Source organism: Podarcis gaigeae (assembly GCF_964106915.1).
Source record: "Podarcis gaigeae genome assembly, chromosome: 14".
NCBI classification, from domain to species: Eukaryota; Metazoa; Chordata; class Lepidosauria; order Squamata; family Lacertidae; genus Podarcis; species Podarcis gaigeae.
The window spans coordinates 18,069,139-18,088,077 of NC_139690.1; the positions used below are offsets into that span (position 1 = coordinate 18,069,139).

At 43.9% G+C, this 18,939-nt stretch overlaps 1 protein-coding gene across 5 annotated transcripts in view; it reads right to left on the bottom strand.

Annotated features, from left to right (window-relative positions):
- Nucleotides 1-43: 43 nt before the first annotated feature.
- TICRR (TOPBP1 interacting checkpoint and replication regulator) overlaps nt 44-18,939 on the bottom strand; it is a 41,772-nt gene continuing 22,876 nt past the window's right edge. For all 5 annotated transcript variants that reach the window (XM_083712396.1, XM_083712395.1, XM_083712397.1 and 2 more), the window contains 18 exons: nt 18,217-18,355; nt 16,856-16,998; nt 16,439-16,648; nt 15,110-15,243; nt 13,912-14,012; nt 13,056-13,149; nt 11,894-11,973; nt 10,480-10,719; nt 10,106-10,202; nt 9,448-9,511; nt 8,322-8,468; nt 6,303-6,393; nt 6,103-6,164; nt 5,521-5,661; nt 4,114-4,259; nt 1,766-3,896; nt 785-904; nt 44-460 (listed from right to left, as the gene is read on the bottom strand). In XM_083712396.1, coding sequence (XP_083568522.1) covers nt 345-460; nt 785-904; nt 1,766-3,896; nt 4,114-4,259; nt 5,521-5,661; nt 6,103-6,164; nt 6,303-6,393; nt 8,322-8,468; nt 9,448-9,511; nt 10,106-10,202; nt 10,480-10,719; nt 11,894-11,973; nt 13,056-13,149; nt 13,912-14,012; nt 15,110-15,243; nt 16,439-16,648; nt 16,856-16,998; nt 18,217-18,355 — 4,256 coding nt within the window. In that variant the 3' untranslated portion in view covers nt 44-344. The remainder of the gene's footprint in view (nt 461-784; nt 905-1,765; nt 3,897-4,113; nt 4,260-5,520; nt 5,662-6,102; nt 6,165-6,302; nt 6,394-8,321; nt 8,469-9,447; nt 9,512-10,105; nt 10,203-10,479; nt 10,720-11,893; nt 11,974-13,055; nt 13,150-13,911; nt 14,013-15,109; nt 15,244-16,438; nt 16,649-16,855; nt 16,999-18,216; nt 18,356-18,939) is intronic.

The window sequence follows — 18,939 nt, forward strand, 5'->3', positions numbered from 1 at the left end:
CCCTAGTATTTAGCTAGCACAAATAAAGAACATTCTTTCAGTACCATAAAAGCAACTTATCATATTAATTTATTTTACAAAAGTACTTTTTAAAAGCAGTCAGTTTCACCCATCATTTATATCCTTTAGTGCTTAAACCCTGGGAAGAGCCCTATGATGACACGCTCATAGCTTAAATTTATATGGAGACAGTACAGCTTTTCCTCACAGAACACAACTGTGAGTTCATGAGCAAGAGGTGCTTCCATTGTGGCTGGCAATATTATCTTCATTTTGGTTTTAAAGTCATCCAAAATGGCTTTGTCATCAGGCTCCCAAGTATTTTCACCATCTTTTCCCCAGGCTCAGCTGAGCAGCCTTTTCCGGGAGTAGGTCCTCCTGATGGAATGTTGTCTCATGGTTGTACTGTGAAAGGGGGAAAGGTCTTCAGCTGCAGCTCCAAATGCATCACTGTTGTCTCCTGTGGAGGAAAGCAATAATATGAAAAATACTGGCAGGCATAGACAGGAGAGGCAAGCAGTTGTAAGTCAGCTATTTCCCTCCGTGGAACAGCAACTTTCTGTGAGAGAGCAAAATATCGAATAGATGGTGAAAGAACCCAAAGCAGTTTAAGAATAGGTTCTCACAGAACAGGACATGAAGGCTATAAAGGGAACTGGGTATTTTATTGCTACAGGAAGGTCTTACAAGAACCATTGGACTATATATGTGTGGGCAATTTGGCTCTTTGCAGTTCAGGCTTCTTTTGAAACACCACTCAGGGGTTCAAATAAACTGCATTTACCTGTGGACCATTTCCTCAGGGATGTGGTGTGGCCTTGATAGAGCAGCGGGGACTGCGTCAGTGCCCGAAGTCCAGTAGCAGAGATTGTGCTCTTCCCTGAAGACGTTGGTGGAGTCATACCTAGGAGACGTGACAAAAGATATTAGACACAAACCCCGGTCGGAGGTTCCAACACTTCTGGTAGCTATGTAGTATTCATATGTGCAAAATGGCAAAAACAGGGCTTGGGTTAAGGTGAATAGATTAATCAACTACAGCTTGATCCTTCCTTTGAGCATGTAAGTGCAACCTTCTGTTTACTAAATTCTAAAATACTGAAGGAAAGTTAAGACATACCTAAACGACTGGTCGACATTTTGGTAATATGCAAATTGACTGTTTAGTTATCTGCCTTTAATTAACAGAACAATCCTATGCAAATTTACTCATAAGTCCCACTATGCTCGATGGAGTCTACTTCCAATGAAGTGTGCATAGGACTGCATCTTAAAAACATCTGATCCACTGATAGCCCTTGACACAAGATGTGTGTTGCTCCCAAACTGCTGGGGGGAAAGAAATACCACTAGCTCATTAGGAAAGCAATTAGACTTGTTTGTTAACCCTGTAAATTGCAATGCAGATTAATGGTGCTGTATAAATTTGGCATAATAGTGGAAGTATTAATTAAAAAAAGACAGTAGTAAGTAAGTTGAAAGTTCATAAAAACAGAGCTGGAAGAGATTAAGTTTTGATTCAAGGCCCTTCTCAAAGGCATGACCTTTGGATCTACCATGCCACAACCAAGCAGGTACACTGTTGAATGGTTCCTGCAGCTGGGATTTTTTAAAGACTGAGCCATGCTTGGTGTGTTGGTAGGGCTGGCCAGAGGGTAATTCTAGAGCAATAAAGGTATGTGTGGAAAGATGCAAAGGAGCCTTTTCTCTGTTTGTATCCTCTACTCTTCCTTTTCACTGTAGCTGAATTTCAGTCCAAAATTACCTGAAATGCTGAAGACCTCCTCTTGCTCTTCCAGTATTGTCTTGTTTAAGGATGCTACACCTTTTCCTGTACTCAGCAGTTCGGCTGCATACACTGCCGTGTTTGGGTTGCCTCTCTTTGCACAGTGCCTTTTTTTCACTTCCTGGCTGACTTCCTCCTCAGGAGACATATGGCCAAAGGGCCTTTTTTTGAACTTAAGGCCAGGGGTCCCTCTGCAGGTGCTCTCGTCTCCACTGGGCTCTGCATCGCTGCAAGGCGACTGGTCCTCAAGCCTACAGATGCCTTCAAGTTCAAAGTCCCCCAAAGGCAGTGCTTTATTGACGCCAAGAAGGTCGGAAGCTCTAGTTTCCCCAGCCACCTCCACATGCCTCTCGCTTTTGCTGCAGCCCACAGTGGCCCTTTTCCTTCGCGGCCAGTCCTTGATTGCTTCAGGGGTCACTTTCCCTTTATGCTTTGGAGAAGGGGTCCATGGAAGGCCTACATTGCCCTGGGATGGGGAAGTGGAGTTGGGGGTGCAATGAGTTGGAGTGTACGACTGACATATATAGGTCTGCCCCCCGCCCCCAAACTTCGCAGGGGTACTGTGAGCGGATCGATTACAAGATGGCGAGATGGAGACGGTTTCCAGTTTCCCAGAGTGCCTGCCGCACCAGGTCACGGAAAGATCCCCTGCAGCAAGATCGCTTTCATCTCCTTTGGGCTTTCCAGACTTCAAATGAGACTGAGGATCCAAAGCTGGCCCAGAGCCAACCCTTTTAATTCGGAGCTTGGGCAGGCCAGAAGCTTGCATCTCGAGCTCAATCTCGTAAGTTCGTGGGCTCGTTGCAAGAGGCAGAGTGTGAGCAGTCCTAGGTGTGCTGAATGTTGCCCCCTTCTCGGGCTTCCCCAGCCGCGCTGCAGCCTCCCGCTGCCTTCTGTCTGGGGTGTGACGCAGTGAATAGGCACTCGAACCAGACTTTGGGGTTTCAGGCAAGGAGGCCTGGTCACACGCAGGAGGGCTCTGGAGGAGCAGAGGCTGCAGACTGACTGCCTTCTCCCCTGGCAAAACTGTACCTGGGCCACCTTCTGCTTCAGAACTGCCAGTGGCGAACACACTGGTTAGAGAGGAAGCATCTAGGCGCTCGCACAGAACCACAGCATCTGGGAGAAGCATGTGGTCCTTTGTGGAGAGCTCAGGAGGCAGGTGCCTTTCTAACCCCCTCCTCTTACTGGGAGTCCTCACTCCACGTCTCTTCACAGAGGGGGTGCTCTCTGCTTTGGTTTTAGCAGAAAGATTCAAGTTGGTATAGCATGGATGCTGCTCGGCAGGCAGGCAGGCAGGCGACTGGAGGGCTTTGGCTGGGTACATGTTTGTGACCCTCTGGTGTTTCAAAGGAGTCTTTTGGGGAGTACAAGATTTCCTGCGCAGATCCCAAGTCCCAGCAGGAGAAAGTGTGGATGTCGCTATGGCATTTGGGGGTGGGCTATATGGCAATGAGTTAACATCGGGCATCAAAACAGGATCACCAGGTGGGGAAAAGGTTTCACTAAGCTTGGTGTTCTTTGGACTTGAAGACGGTTCTGAAAGTCTGCCTCTGAATACCGCAGGTGTCACTTCTGACACCGGAGAGTCCAGCTCCAATGCTGAAAGTGGCTCTGTAAGTTCTGCTTCAAGAGGCTGTTTCTGAACAGAAGCTGGAGAAGCAATTCTCCAGGCAACTCTCAAGGAGCGCCGTGGGGACTGCAGTTGTGAGAGCCACGTTCCTGGTGAATTTGATGGCAATGGAGAGAGCAGAGCAGCTGCCGAACAGGAACCACTTGCAGGCGAAGCAAATACATCATCAGGCCCCTCATCCCCTGCCTGCTTTCCAGAAGAGTTCAGCTGTGCTGCCTTGTGTGGGGAAGAAAAGATTTCCTTCATCAGAGCCGTGTGTGCAAAACAATCCCCTTTCTTTTCAGTGGCTTCAGGCAAGGACTTGCTCTTCTGTCTACAAGGTGAGAAGAGATTTCCCAAACTTTTGGCTGCACTATGCTTTGGGGCTTGGCTCTTTTGGGGGGTCTGCTGTAGATTCTCCAGAAAAGTTCTTCTCGGTGTGTTATTAGGGGGACTTAAGAGCTTCAGGGAAGACCGAAGAGATGCTTTCCTTGGTGTCTGTGGAAGGAGAGTGAAAATGAGTAACTGCTTTTGTCTAGGACTACAGTAACAGAACAGACTACATATTGAGCTTAATATCATTTCTACTTACAAAATCACTTATGTATTAACTATTGACATTACATATTAAGGCTGTACACTAGTAGTGGGAAATTAAGAAGGCATGTAGACTAGATAAGTAGGTATGGAAAGAAACATAAGGCAACAATTTTACCTGATAAACAAGCTCACTGGAGGCTAAAGCTTTTCTTCTTGTTCTGGGTGAGTCCATCCCTTCAGAACCGAACACATCAAGAACTGCTCCAAAGAGAAGGCTCTTTGGGGACTGGATGGCTTTTTTCATAAGAGGAGATGCCAAGCCTGTAAAACAAAAAGATAGCAAACAGTCCACACAAGTGTCAGCTGCTTTTAAGTGTCAGCAAGCTTTTAAGGCAGCATGTTCCTGGCTACCCACATTGGCATGAACTAATTAGTAACTACAAACCAAACATTTCCAACTTGTAGATATCTGACTAAATGTATTTTCAACTTGTAGATGTCTGACTTGCTACACTGAGACCGTGCCATACAAACCTTGGTCTCTGTGGTGACAAAGTGGAATAATTACTTTCAGCAGCTACAACAAGAAGTGGCAGGTATCTCCTACAACTGCAACTGGAGGGACACGTTAGCATGCAGGGACAGGTTAGACCTCCCTTTTACTATCTGCTTCAAATTGCCCTCTATCATGTACAGTGGTGTCTTGGGTTACAGACGCTTCAGGTTACAGACTCTGCTAACCCAGAAATAGTACCTCGGGTCTTTGCTTCAGGATGAGAACAGAAATTGCTCGGCGGCGGCAGCGGGAGGCCCTATTAGCTAAAGTGGTACCTCAGGTTAAGAACAGTTTCAGGTTAAGAACGGACCTCCAGAATGAAGTTCTTAACCCGAGGTACAACTTTACTTATAGCAGACATATGAATATCACTAGCGGACTAGGAGACCTGCAGAAGGAATGAATGAAAGTAGGGGTAGGACCCAGGTGACTGTTAGATAGACAGTCATTTTCTGTACCAATCCATCTACCACTGAGAAGTGGGGCTGTCCGCCTCCCAGGAAATATGGGGAGAGTAGTTTTAGGTTGTGGTACTGTACCTGTGGAATACCCTACCCAAGGAGGCTTGCTTACCTCTCCCTTCTATATTCTGAAAGAAAGGATATAGCAAGCTCACCACATGTTGTTGTGTGTTGCTGATTTTGTGTGAAAATCAGTCTGTTTGAGAAACGAGTATCTATCATTTATTATTATTATTGGGTAATCAATTTGTTTTGATGGAGAAACATAAGGGAGCTTGAACATCCAGCAGGTGTATATTAACGTCTATTTTGTCTTTAAAAAGACCTTTTATTTATAGAGTTTTTCATGACAGTACAACATCAAACAAGCATTAGAAGAAAAGTACAAAATCTCCCAGACAAATAAACAATAGAAAAGTTGCAGGTAGCGCAAATAGCACAGTAGGAACACTCAGGTAAAATAAAGCAGCATCTACTTTGCCTCTGACTGAACTCTCATGTGTTTTCAAGCCAATCTTGTAATCAATCCCTGGAACCAAAAGCAATCTCTTGCTTGCTTCCATACCTGTTAAATTGTCTTGTACATCTTGTGCTTCCGACTGCATTTGCTGTACACTCTTCTTGCTGGGTTGAGAGCAGTAGAAGGAACCAGAGACTGCTCTATCCTGTAAAAGTTGCTTGATCCGTGGACTTCTTCTTAATCCACCTTTGGGTTTGTATGTGGGAGAAACAAGGTTTGTCTTTAAACTCACAGCCATATAGTACCAAGTCAGTGCGACCAATAAAGGGGAACCTAAGAACTGGTGCTGCAACTCAGCATTTTGTTGTTGTTGTTTAGTCATTCAGTCATGTCCGAGTGTTGAGATGATAAAATGGAGGGAGAACCAGTGATCTTCCCAGATATTGCTGGACTACCACTGGCCATGCTGGATGGCTGTGACTGATGTTGGAATCCAACATGTTCCCCATACTCACTGTAAACTGTCCAGAACTCCTTGAACAAAAGGTAGGATAAAAATGAAAAGGGGAAAAAAAATGGAATTCTTGCCACCTTCTGCTCTGTTAACAAGTGAATTTAAGCTACAGCCAAAGGAGCCAGAGCTCCCCAAACATGCAAATAAAAAGGTCACATAAAATCAATACCTACATGGTATGGCTTTTTCAGGAGATTCTTCTACAATGCCAACTTCAGATCCAGGGTCTGAATTCCTATGAAGGAAACACCGCTTTTAGAAGTTCAAGCACAATGACAAAGGACAGCCAAGTGCAGAAAGCTACCCAAAAAAGTTCCATTTTCTACCAAAAACAGTAAGTTGCTTGATCAGTGAATCTGGTGCCTTCACTCACCGGCCTTTAATCTGCTTGTGCAGCAGCCGCCTGGAGATCTGCTTGTGCAACGGTGTTTCTGCCACACTCTTGGTCAGCAGTTTGAGATTATCTGAAAAAGACCAAAGAATAATTATCGTAAGGTAGCAAGTCTGCACAATGACTTGTGTTGTGTAAGCCAGGTGAGGATAACATATTTAAGGTTTGAAGTTTAGAAGGAAATACTTTTTCAGATTGCAAACAGCTTCAGCTCCCCCCCCCCCCAAGTTTTTCCCTTCTCATCACTTCCCAAATACCCTTTGACTCTCTGGGGTGGGAAGTCCTCTTGACTCCTCATTCACTTAATCCCTTCCATAGTAGACACCTTCCCTGGTGTTCCATACTTTCCCACTTACTCCTTTTGCCCTACATAAGCCAAGACAAGCAGTGGGAGTTACATTCCAAGGCACCACACATTTAAGTGAAATTGTGTACTTCTGAAACACTATTGAAAAAGCCTGCAAACACCCTGTTCTGCCCATGCCTCATCCCCTTTTGTGATGTTTTTGGGTCACTTCTGGGTTTGGAGCAATGAATGTGTTGCACACAGATGGGACGCACGCACAACAGTTGCTGCCTGTACAGCAAAGCACTCATTTACCGTATTTTTCGTCCCATAGGATGCTCCGTCCCATAGGACGCACCTACTTTTTTTTGGGGGGGGGGGGAATAAAAGAAAATTTTTTTCCCTTTGTTTTCCCCCCAAAACCAGGTCGGGGAACAGTGGGATGGCGGCGCTGCGCCTCCCCGCTGTCCCCCGAGCTTGTGGGGCTGGCCGATGTCTGTCCTGCGCGCGGGGCGCCCTGCTTCAGGGCACCACGCGCACCGGGCGGCAAGCTGCTATCCGCAGCATGGGGAGCCCTGCGGGGAACTCCTGCAGGGCTCCCCACGCTGCGGATGTCTGTCCGGCGCACTCTGCTTCAGGGCGCCCCGCCCACCCGCCGGGCGGCAGGCTGCGGACACCTGCGCGAAGCACGGGGCGTCCTCCAAAGGGCGCACTGTGCTCTGCGCTGCCGCCCGCAAGCCCTGCGCGCCGGAGGGAGTTCCCCCGGGCGCGCAAGGCTTGCGGACACCTGCGCGAAGCACGGGGTGTACTCCGGAGGGCGCCCCGTGCTACCGGCTGCTGCCCGCAAGCAGTGCGCGCCCGGGAGAAGTTCCCCTGGGCACGCAAGGCTTGCGGATAGCTTCCTGGAGCCTGGAGAGCGAGAGGTGTCGGTGCGCACCGACGCCTCTCGCTCTCCAGGCTTCAGCGAAAGCCTACATTCGCCCCATAGGACGCACACACATTTCCCCTTCATTTTTGGAGGGGAAAAAGTGCGTCCTATAGGGCGAAAAATACGGTAAGTAACCTCTCACCTAGAGTCATTGACACCGAGAGACAACGGGACTGCTCAAGGTGCCCCGACTATAAAATTGGAGAAATTGGAGAGATATAGCTGCCCTGGCAGCATATCTCTTCTTTCTCATATCTAAAAATGCAAGAAGGGCCTTTACACTGGCCAGAAGCCCAGCTCTGCCCTCGCCGGTCCTGGAAGGAGCCTTTAAAAAAGTCCCATAAGCTCAGAGACTTTGCGCCTGTTCATTGGGGGAGATAGGAAGCCCAGAGCACCTGTTCTTTAGATGTCCCTTTTATGAAGAGGCACGTAGCAAGACCACTGATCCCCTACTGTTGAGGCTCGCTGACCTCCTGGAAAAGCAAAAATTCAACCTTCTCCTGTTAGGCAAAGATCGGAAGACACCCTGGATGGTCACCAGATCCTGTGTACAAATCTGTAGGGGCAGACCATCTCTCATCTCAAACTAGTTAAGAAAATCCCCAAACTCGGTTCTATGGGTGACTCTGGGTCAGCTCCCTGCGGTAGTTTATAGTTGTACATTGTTTTTAAATTTATTGTTGTACATTGTTTTAATTGCTTGTTTTCCTTCTGTGACTGTACTGCAAGAGTGTTTTATAAACTGGTCTCCGACCATAATAAATTACCTATCTATCTAACCTCTCACCTCTTGCACACTCCTTAGCTCGTTTCCGCCTGTTTTTTAAACCTTCTACAGCTGATACAGACTGGCTTCGAGGAATCTTTGATAGGGATCTTTTGCCTGGAGGAAGCATTTCTTCATTGAAGAGGTTCCTTCGTACCTTTGTCACTTCTGGAAGCATCAAAAAGCCAAAAGAAGTTTTTATTGCTGTTCACAAGACAAAACACTCTGGAGAAAATATGATCTTTTTGTGCAGTTCAAAATCCAAGAACTCATATAAACAGTCAGATTAATTTTTTTCATACTTAAATATTTTTTCTTTGTTTTAAATCCTGGACACACAGAGAACCAAAAGAGAGATGCTAGGTTGTATCCAACTAAATTCTATCCTAAGTAGACCCATTGAAATTAATGGGCTTAGTTAGTCATGTCCATCAATTTCAGTGGCTCTACTCTGAGTAGGATTACCATTGGATCTAACTCTCAAGAAATTAAGAAGATCCAGAATATGAATCACACAGAGCCCAAATGCATCGCTGCTGAATTGAATCACATATCCTGTTGAACGCAGTGGAAATACGAATTGCTTCTCTCCTCAGATTCCAGCAAGATTTTACACAGCATTTATACTTCACAATGCACAACCTGAATTCAGTGATACATTCTGGATTACTATTGATAGACACTAGGGACTCTGGCAATAAATACACATTTCATGGCACTTATTGTTGGATCAAAAGTTTGGTAAATATAAAATTATTTCCATCCTCATAAGCCTGGACAAAGCTTTTAAAACATATATATGGATATTCTTTAAATAAACCAATAAAGGGCAAGCACTGTGCCAAATTTGAGAAAGTCAGCTTTAGTGGTTACAGTTTTGGGATGGATTAAAAAAAAGGAATAATTGAATTTCTCCTAGTGTATTGTGGGCAATTGGTCTGAAAATTGAGGACAGGAGAGATGCCTCTGGGGAAGAAACTCACCAAATTGCAAACTAATAGGTCCACGAGTAGGTGGATAAATGCCACTTTATACAGACCTCTTGCTTCACCTCTTGACAAGCCTGAAATCCCTCCAAGGGGTTAATCTGAATCAGATCACATCCCTACCATCTAGTTCTCTAATAAGGAAGGAAGAAGCAGCTTACCTTGCACTGCCACTTTCTGTACAGATGGTACTGATTTCACATCAAGGCACACATGAGAGCTGTCCTAAATTATTAGAATATAGTATTAGAATGATTTCAAGATTACATCTATTTATAGGTACAGTGGTGCCTCGCAAGACGAAATTAATCCGTTCCGTGAGGCTCTTTGTATAGCGGTTTTTTCATCTTGCGAAGCAAGGCCATTGACAGCTTAGCAGATTAGCGCTATTAGCGTTTTAGCGGATCAGCTGATAAGCGGCTTAGGAAAAGGGGGAAAAAAGAGGGAAAAACCTGCAGGAACTCGCAAGACATTTCGTCTTGCGAAGCAAGCCCATAGGGAAATTCGTTTTGCAAAGCGCCTCCAAAACGGAAAACCCTTTCGTCTAGCGGGTTTTCCATCTTGCGAGGCGTTCGTCTTTCGGGCACCACTGAAATGGGGAAAATATAATGCCGGAAACTGAAATCCATTTATTTAGAAAAGGACTTCCCTTCGTTCCAGTGAAAACTAAATTAGTGCAACAGCTTTCCATATAAAGGTGTTTAACAACTGAATTTCAGAAAGGCTATTCAAACAGGCATAGAGATGCAGGAGTTTTACAGCTGCTACATGCATTTTCTGGTTTTCCAGAAAGATATTGCCGGGGGGGGGGGGCATTACCTTCCTAGTACGGTTTCTGGGTACTTGAGGAATCTCTATTTGGCGCAAGTTCTGTGATGCTTCTGTTACACTCCGGTGTCTGGCCAGCGTATTCTTTCTAGAAGTACAAAGTAAAATCTTGAGCAAACAATTTTTAAAAAAAGTTGAGGCTTTTCATGCGGTCACCTTGAAGGAAGGTTCATTGTTTTTAACACGAAGTGACATTCTCCCACGCTGCCCTCAAGGTAATCTAACACCAACAGGAAGCCCACATGGACCCACCTTTGAAATGTTTGCAATCTCCTTTGATAAACCTCAGAAGGAATTTCCTTATTCAGAAAGAAATTGCAACCCAATCTAATTTTAATTCAATGCCATTTACGCCTTGCAATCACCTTTTCTTGGCAGATCTGGTGCGTAGTTCTTCCAGTTGTTCTGCATCGGTACTTAAGGAAGCTGTTCTGGAAACAGGAACTGAGGATGCAGAAGGAGGCAGGGATGGGGTTTGGCTCTCCTGACTGAGGGAATCGTCACTGAAGAAGTCTGCTGGCAGGACAGAGGCCAGCTTTGGGGGAATCTGTGTCCCCAGGCTGTAGTACAAATCCCCAAGGGTCTTTGGCATAGATTCCAGGTACCTACAGAGACATTGTAACACAAGCATGCATCAGACAAGCTACTTACCAAAGACTCTAACCTCTGTGAGATTTTGTTACCAGATTCTGCACCCGACTTTATTATTAAACTTGCAAGCTCTTGCTTTTAAGCCTATGGTTTCAGTTGAAGAAGAGGGGTGGTTGTGGCAATAATGGAAAGCATACAAATCTGGCATAAAAATAAATCAATCAGAAGGCATGTTCACTCACTACCAGCCCAATCATCCCCCTTTCCCAACTGAGTTATGTTTCCTTCATTTGACAATTTAGCCCAGCCAGGAAGTTTTCACACAACCAAGTATCCAGCTGAGCAACCAAAATACTTCTTCTGCCTTCAGTGGATTAACAGTGCAATCTTAGAATCATAGAACCATAGAGTTGGAAGGGACCCTGAGGGTCATCTAGTCCAACCCCCTGGGTGGGCTCGAACCACCAACCTTCTGGCTAAGAGCCAGACACACTGACCCATTGTGCCACCTGAGATCTTCTGTATGTTTGCTCAAAAGTAGGGCCAATTGAAATCGATGAGTAGAAATCTTAACCAGTGAAATAAAGCAATATACCACCTACAGATTTGTTACACACTGCTCTGATATCTCTAATGAATTGATGGTATATAAATATGCTTACAAGTGAATAAACAAATTTACTACACTCTATCAAGTAACAGTACTGCCCAAGTACTCTGGTCTATATTTGGAAACTTCAAACAAACATCAACCAAAAGAAACCAAAGTATTATTTAGATTAAACTCAGTGAAATTCATGGGCCTAAATTGGTCATGTCTCTTAATTTCAGTGGACCTACTCTGAGTAAGACTAACGTTGGATGCAACCCCAAATAAATTTGTAGCAGCTAGAGAAGAAAAAACACACCCTAAACTTAATTTGAAACATCCCCAGCTATTTAAATAGTGAGAAGTTGAAATACAGTCAATTTTGTTTTAATTCTGGTTCAGGAAGGCTGCAATGAGCCTAAGAATGGTAAACATAAAATACTGGCAATTCAGACAACCAGCTCTTTAGCTAATGTTCTGCATTAATAGTCATGCAGCTCTCAAGTCCTCTGCATAACAGAATTTGTTCAGCCTTCCCTGCTCCACTCATCGGTTTGTAAATGAATGAATAAAATTAGTCAGCACACAAGTGCACTTACGTTTCTACAACTTCTTCCAAAAACCTGGCGAGGTATCCTGGGTCTTCAGTCAAACACAAAATCCGCAGCATCTCTGTCATCTGCAAGCAAATTGAGTGGCAAAAAATTGGTCAAGGGTTAATGATAGCAGGCCAGTTCACATGTAATGCCAGGCCAAAGCATGATTTAGCGTGAACAAACAAATGTGCAGTTCTGCTGTTTCCACTATGGCCTCATTGACCTTTGTTCAGATATAACACAAAGCTAAACCTTGACTTAAGCACAAATGAGCAAACATGCAGGTTCCTGGAGTGAACACTATGGCTGTTGTGCTCCTTTCCTAGACCCATGCGATCCAGTCAATGTTTGTTTGAATACATTTTATCGAGGCTTATGAAGAAAAATAAAAAACTTAGTATCATTTTTTCCCTCCTTTTGTCCAAACTAAGACTTAAATCTTACAATAAAAAACATAAAGAGAAGTGGCGAGGGAAGGGGAGAAAGGAATAAAGAAAGAGAAAGAGAGAAATAAAGGAAAAGAAATAGAAAATAGTTTTTAAAAAATAAATAAATCAGAAGGTAGAGGACTTCGTCTGTCAGCTATATATAAACAATCTTCACTTCATCTACTCCAATATAAAACCCAACAAAGCCACTTTCTAAAAAACAAACCTTATCCTCATCCCTCAAATCCAAATTTAATTAATTCACTTTCTTTTTCATGCAAAATAGTCTTTAACAAATGTTAACAATGACTTATCTCCAATTAAACATGTCAACTGACATGTTTAATCGATTGGCATGGTTACGTCAATGTTTAAATTAGCAGTGCATCCCAAACCTAACAGACAAACGAAGAGTGGTACACTAAGAACAAACTTTGGTTACAAGCTTGTGACTTGTCTGGAATGAGATAAACCACGAGCCCAGGTTTGGACATTAACCCCGAGACAAACAACAGCTTATCCCTGCAAAGTCCAGCAGCAGCAAGACCAGGGGAAGAGTGCAATGGCAGTGATCTTCACACCAGGAAGCAGCACTTTTGTTCATTTGTGCTAAGCTATTGTTTGGTTCCATGTTATATGCTGGCCAGGTCACCAAGACCATAGTTGCTGCTCAACAACAACTGAGATGTGAAGATTTCACAACTTCTGGAACCCAGAGGCAAGGCTTGTTCATCTACCTCTTCCACAAGCTGTTCCATCCCATCTGTGCTGTTTTGCAAAGAAGGGCACTGCAGGCACATTTCAAGGCGCAGATAGACCTGAAGCTGACACCTATTAAAGAGAGGGAGAGGGAAATATGAATGGAAGAGAAGGTATGCCCTGCTGCTAATTTTATATCACCTGCTGAGAGTACAGTGGTACCTCGGGTTAAGTTCGTTGCAGAGGTCTGCTCTTAACCTGAAATTGTTCTTAACCTGAAGCACCACTTAAGCTAATGAGGTCTCCTGCTGCTGCTGCGCCACCGGAGCACGATTTATGTTCTCATCCTGAAGCAAAGTTCTTAATCTGAAGCACTATTTCTGGGTTAGCGGAGTCTGTAACCTGAAGCGTATGCAACCTGAAGCGTATGTAACCCGAGGTACCACTGTAGTAGCAACATTAGCAGCAGGAAGAGCTACAAATGTTTCCACCCAGTGCCTTCCTTGCTGCCACCATCTTCCAAAAAGATGAGCAAGGAGCCACACGTTATTGTTAAGATACCATGGATATTGACTGGTATTCAAGTTTGTTAGTGCAAGGGTGATATCTGCTTATCAAAAGCAGTATACAAACATTGTAAAACAATTAACATAAAGTGATTTTGCAAGGTTGTTTACACATTCAGCATATTATCTAGATGGTACACACCACCACACAAAGCTATCCTTGAAAATTAAAACAAAGGGTAATTGTTATTTTTGTAGGAAAGCGTTCACTAGTGAATTCCTCCACTACTGCACAAGAGAATTTGGTAAGGCAATCTCTTCAGCACTACAGCAATCTATTCCACAATTATCAGAACAACCTATCTGGGAAAGTAATAGCGTCTCGTACTCTCTGACTTTGATTTCCTTATCAGGATCGTTGCCAAGCTGCTGACGGAGGGCTTTGCTGGTTTTCAGGAGATTGCTTCGGATTGTATCCACACCAGCTGCCTGTAGATTTAAAATCAGAAAGCATGTAACGCTCCGAGGACAGACAGCAACTTTAGAAGCAATGCAATGAAATAATAGCTGAACTGTATAATTGCAAGGGCAAAATGAAATATTTGAGCAGACAGAATGATCAGTGTCAAGGAGACATTCAGGAGCAACAGGGTTAAGACTTCTAGGGGGTTTTGTGTTAGGATATAAAATGTTAACACTGGATCTTTACCTTCAGGCTTCCTACCAACTTCAGTTTTTTAAAGTATTTCCTAGGTTCAGTGCAGTTACACCCAGCATGTAAACTCAAATAGCAATGGACAAACAACTAGGTTCAAGGATTAAAAGTTTTTAATTGATTTATTAAGAAATGGGCATGTACAACACAAAAATGTTTATTTGCCACTGCTGGCAAGATTTAGCACCAAACCAGATGAGACATTAAGCGCAGCCATGCATTTAACATGTCATCTAATTTGACCTTAGCAAACACACTGATTCTCACCAGGAAATATATCCCAACACTGGGAATGTTGCTACTGTGCTTGAAGCACAATTCCTGCAATTTATTGCTCTGGATTAGGGTGGGGAACCTTTGACCCTGCAGATGTTGGCGGATCACAGATCCCATCTCCACCAACCGTGTGCCATACTGGTTGGTGCTGATGTGAGTTGTAGCCGAGCAACAGATTCCAAAACCCTGCTCTGGATGAATAATCTAGGACTGAGCTAGAACACATTCCTTGTTTTGATTACTAGAGGGGCGGGAGGGAGGAATGCAAACCGGCAAAAAAGGAAAGAAAAAAACACAGCAAAATTTCCCCAAAGCATGTTGCCAAAAGAGGTCAGTGGATTGTATGTTTTACAGCAAAAGACATCTGTATCCCACAAAGATTTGCTCATTGCAGGCACACAGAGATCTGTAAAGAAAGGCCTCATTGGTGCTGCTGCCTGAATATCCAGCATTTTCTTCCATTTCCATTCCAACTCTAAAATGGCAATGAAATCACCTCATGTTTTAAGAACCTGTTGTACATTCTCCCTACCCCCAAAACCCTTACGATACGTTTATATTTAAATGGAAAAACAGGCATGTCTAGCTACCCTACCTCATTTGATTTCTGCAACGCATTAACAGCTGCCACCGTCTCCTGGGCATACGCAAACAAATTCTCTCCGCTTGTCACCGCCTTCTGGTAGTTTGTAGATATAAAAGAAAGCATCTCCTCCTCAGTCCTGAAGCCTACAAAACAAATGCACACATAGGTAAACCAAAGTGTGTGTGTGGGGGGGGGGGATAAAGAACTTGCCATGAACAGTTCATGCAATCAAACACTTAAAGAATAGTGCTAAAGGATTATTTGAAACACATAGCTCTTGTAGGTAAAAGAAAGGAATGGCCAGGGGTAGCCACATGGTGTCCTTCAGGTGTAGAAGGGACTTCAACTTCCATTACCCCAACCACTGGGCCATGCTGGCTGGGGCTAAGGGAATTCAAGTATGACCACAGTGGGAAGACACCGTGTGGACTACCTACAGGGTAGGCAACCATAAATGCTTTCTCCATTTTTAAAAAAAGTATTTTTATACAACCTTAAAACATAAGTGAATTCCCTTCTTTTCTTTCCATGCTTCATTTTACACAGCATAAATCCCTGCAGATTTTATATAAACTAAACCATTCAGTATTCCATTATTACTTCCATCAAAACTTGTTTACACTGTTGAATATTTCTTAATGCTGTCAGTGTTTTCAAGTGTACACAATTTCCCCCCATATAGTCAATAAACATTTTCCAATCTTTTCTAAATTCATGTTCTTCTTGTTCTCTTATTCTGTATGTTAGGTCCGCAAGCTGCACATATTCCATCAGTTTAAGCTGCCATTCTTCTTTGGTTGGGACCTCGCTCGTTTTCCATTTTGGGCTAACAAAACATGGGCTGCAGTAGTGGCATACATAAATAACCTTTTATGACACTTGGGAATTTCAGTCTGAATTATCCCCAACAAAAAAGACTCTGGTTGTTTTTTTTTTTGAAAGGTGCTTTTAAACATTTTTTCAAATGCATTATAAATTATTTCCCTATACTCTTTTACCCTTTTACAGGTCCACCACACGTGAAAGAACGTTCTGTCATAAATGCTTTTTCCAATGAGGGAGCAATAAAAAAGCAATTCTACCATTGCAGGTTTCTTATACCTTGGCTCACAGATTGCAGTAGTCCCCATACTGGTGCCACCAGTAGCAAGAAATACTCCACAATTCTACTACATTTAGAACAGTGCCTTCTACTCAGGCTCTTATAGCCAGAATATCCTAAACATTTTTCTTCCCCCTCTACTTCCAAATCCATTGCAAAATCCATTGCTTCTCCTACAAAGCCTCTCTGCACTCTCCAAGAGACAGGGCAGGCAGAGGACTTTATCTTGTACATACCTATCTTGGTTTTCTTTGCTTCCCCCCTTTCTTCCACTTTATCATTCAATCTTCTCGGTAATAGCTTTTGGGAAACATTCTCACTGACTGGCATCTCTCCATCTGGCTGGAACTTTTGAGCCTTTACATTCAGCCTTGCAGCGTTTAGCATTTGAAGGGAGCGAGGCATGGTCTTCATTTTTTGCCTAACGGGAGTCCGGGGAACTCCGCCTGCTCAAATCAATAGACACAGGCATAACTTGGAGTTAGAGAAATCATAGTGAACCACATCCAACAGAAGAAAAGAATACCACATGCATATAAAGCAGAGCTTTTTAAAAAATCAAGTAGAAGCAGTGTGTTTATTAAAGCACAAGAGAGACAGCTATCTTGAAGAATGGAACAGAGGGTGGACAAGTGACAGTGGAATGTGCATACGTCTCTTCCTGTGATCCCGCTGTTGGGATGTAGTAGAGATGCCAGAGGCTTTCTTCTGGTAAAATTCAGACAGACAGTGGGTAAGTTCCCTTTCATGATTTGGAGCCTCCTTTTCCTCAGCAGAAGACCCTGCCTGCAGCAACCTGTGTAGGGAAAGATTGCTTCTGTTTATAAATCTTATTTTGACAGCAAAGGCAAAGATTTTCCTTTCCACTACAGTTGAAAGCTTGCAATATGTAGCATGTCTAACTAGCTCCGCTGAACTCTGCAAGTCTTCCTAGTCATTCTAGACCCGAGGCCAAACTCTTGTCTGAATAGGACATATTCATTCATGTTGAAATGTGAAGCTCTGAAAACCGTATATTTTTTATTCAATTTTAAATTTGGTCTGTATTACTGAGTAAATATTATTTTTGCTCATTACTTCATAGCTCAGTCTCTACAACGAGGTTGGGACCACCTTCATGGAATGCTTGCTAATTCAGTCTAGGCTGCTGCATTGTCATTTATTAAGCTCATGTTAGACTTTGAAAAAATTAACCGGACACCCGTACCCAGGTACCCAAGCCCCATTCTTATCAGCCAAGTGCCACTGGGGAACTTTGAAGAGTTTTTGCCAGGGAGCAGGCACAATAAAAGCCTTATGTTTCCCCCCACTCCGACTCCCTGCAATCTTGATGCCATAACCCAAGGCAAAAATGGGATGGGACCATTTCTCATAAGAACCCTCCCTCAGCCTGAAGAAGTTGTCATCAGAACCTCCCTCATATATCTGTACCCTCACCCATCGAACCAGGCAGTAAAGGGACTGTTTACTGAGTAGGTCTATTTCACCACTCAAAACTAGGTATTCATTTCAAAACCACTGAGACAAGCTATAACAACGTAACTGTAACACAGAAAATAATCTATGTGTTTTGATCCTCACTAAGAAGCCTTCATGTTGTCTGTCGCCCAGGCTTTAATAGATGCTTAGGATTATATAATGCTAATTTTGCATTTATTTAACATGGAAAGACCATGTGAAGAAGAAAAAAACTGATAAGGCATAGCCAATGCAAATACAGTAATACGTTGGTTGATGAACGCCTTAGCAGTTGAACGTTTTGGCTCCCGAACACCGCAAACCCGGGAGTGTTCTGGTTTGTGAACGTTCTTTTGGAAGCTGAACTGCAGCCAATTGGAAGCTGCGCCTTGGAAGCCAAACGTTTTGGAAGTCGAACAGACTTCTGGAATGGATTCCATTCAGCTTCCAAGGTACAACTGTATATTTTGTAAGGCTGATTATAGAATCCTCCACATCACAGATCTGCTCTTCCCAAAATTAAACTGGCTTTGAAGGCAAAGCAAAAAAGAATCACCTGAATGATTCCATCAAGTGAGAACTTGCTCCACAGAGGTTTGAGAAAGAGTACCAGCCTTCAATCACAGCAGGACTCCAGGGGTGGGTGCAGGACAGCTCCTGCTGTGCCCACTCTGGAATCAGAGTTTCTGCTGGGTCTGCAAAGACAGAATAAAAGCATCCAAGAATGATATCGGCCGCAGTCTATCCCACATTTAGGAATGAAGTTGCTGCAAATGTTATGCACGTTTATTTAGTTATTTAACTATTTATTACACCATAAAGGTAAAGGTACCCCTGCCTGTACGGGCCAGTCTTGCCAGACTCTGGGGTTGGTGCGCCCATCTCACTCAAGAGGCCGGGGGCCAGCGCTGTCCGGAGACACTTCCGGGTCACGTGGCCAGCGTGACATCGCTGTTCTGGCCAGAGCCAGAGCCGCACACGGAAACGCTGTTTACCTTCCCGCTAGTAAGCGGTCCCTATTTATCTACTTGCACCCAGGGGTGCTTTCGAACTGCTAGGTTGGCAGGCGCTGGGACCGAACAACGGGAGCGCACCCCGCCGCAGGGATTCGAACCGCCGACCTTTCGATCGGCAAGCCCTAGGTGCTGAGGCTTTTACCCACAGCGCCACCTGCGTCCCTCCCTTATTACACCATACTTTTCTTTAAAAACAATACTTCAAGGTGGTATTTTATTTCATTTACTTAGAAATTAATCCCCCAGAGTTCAAAAGAGCTTAT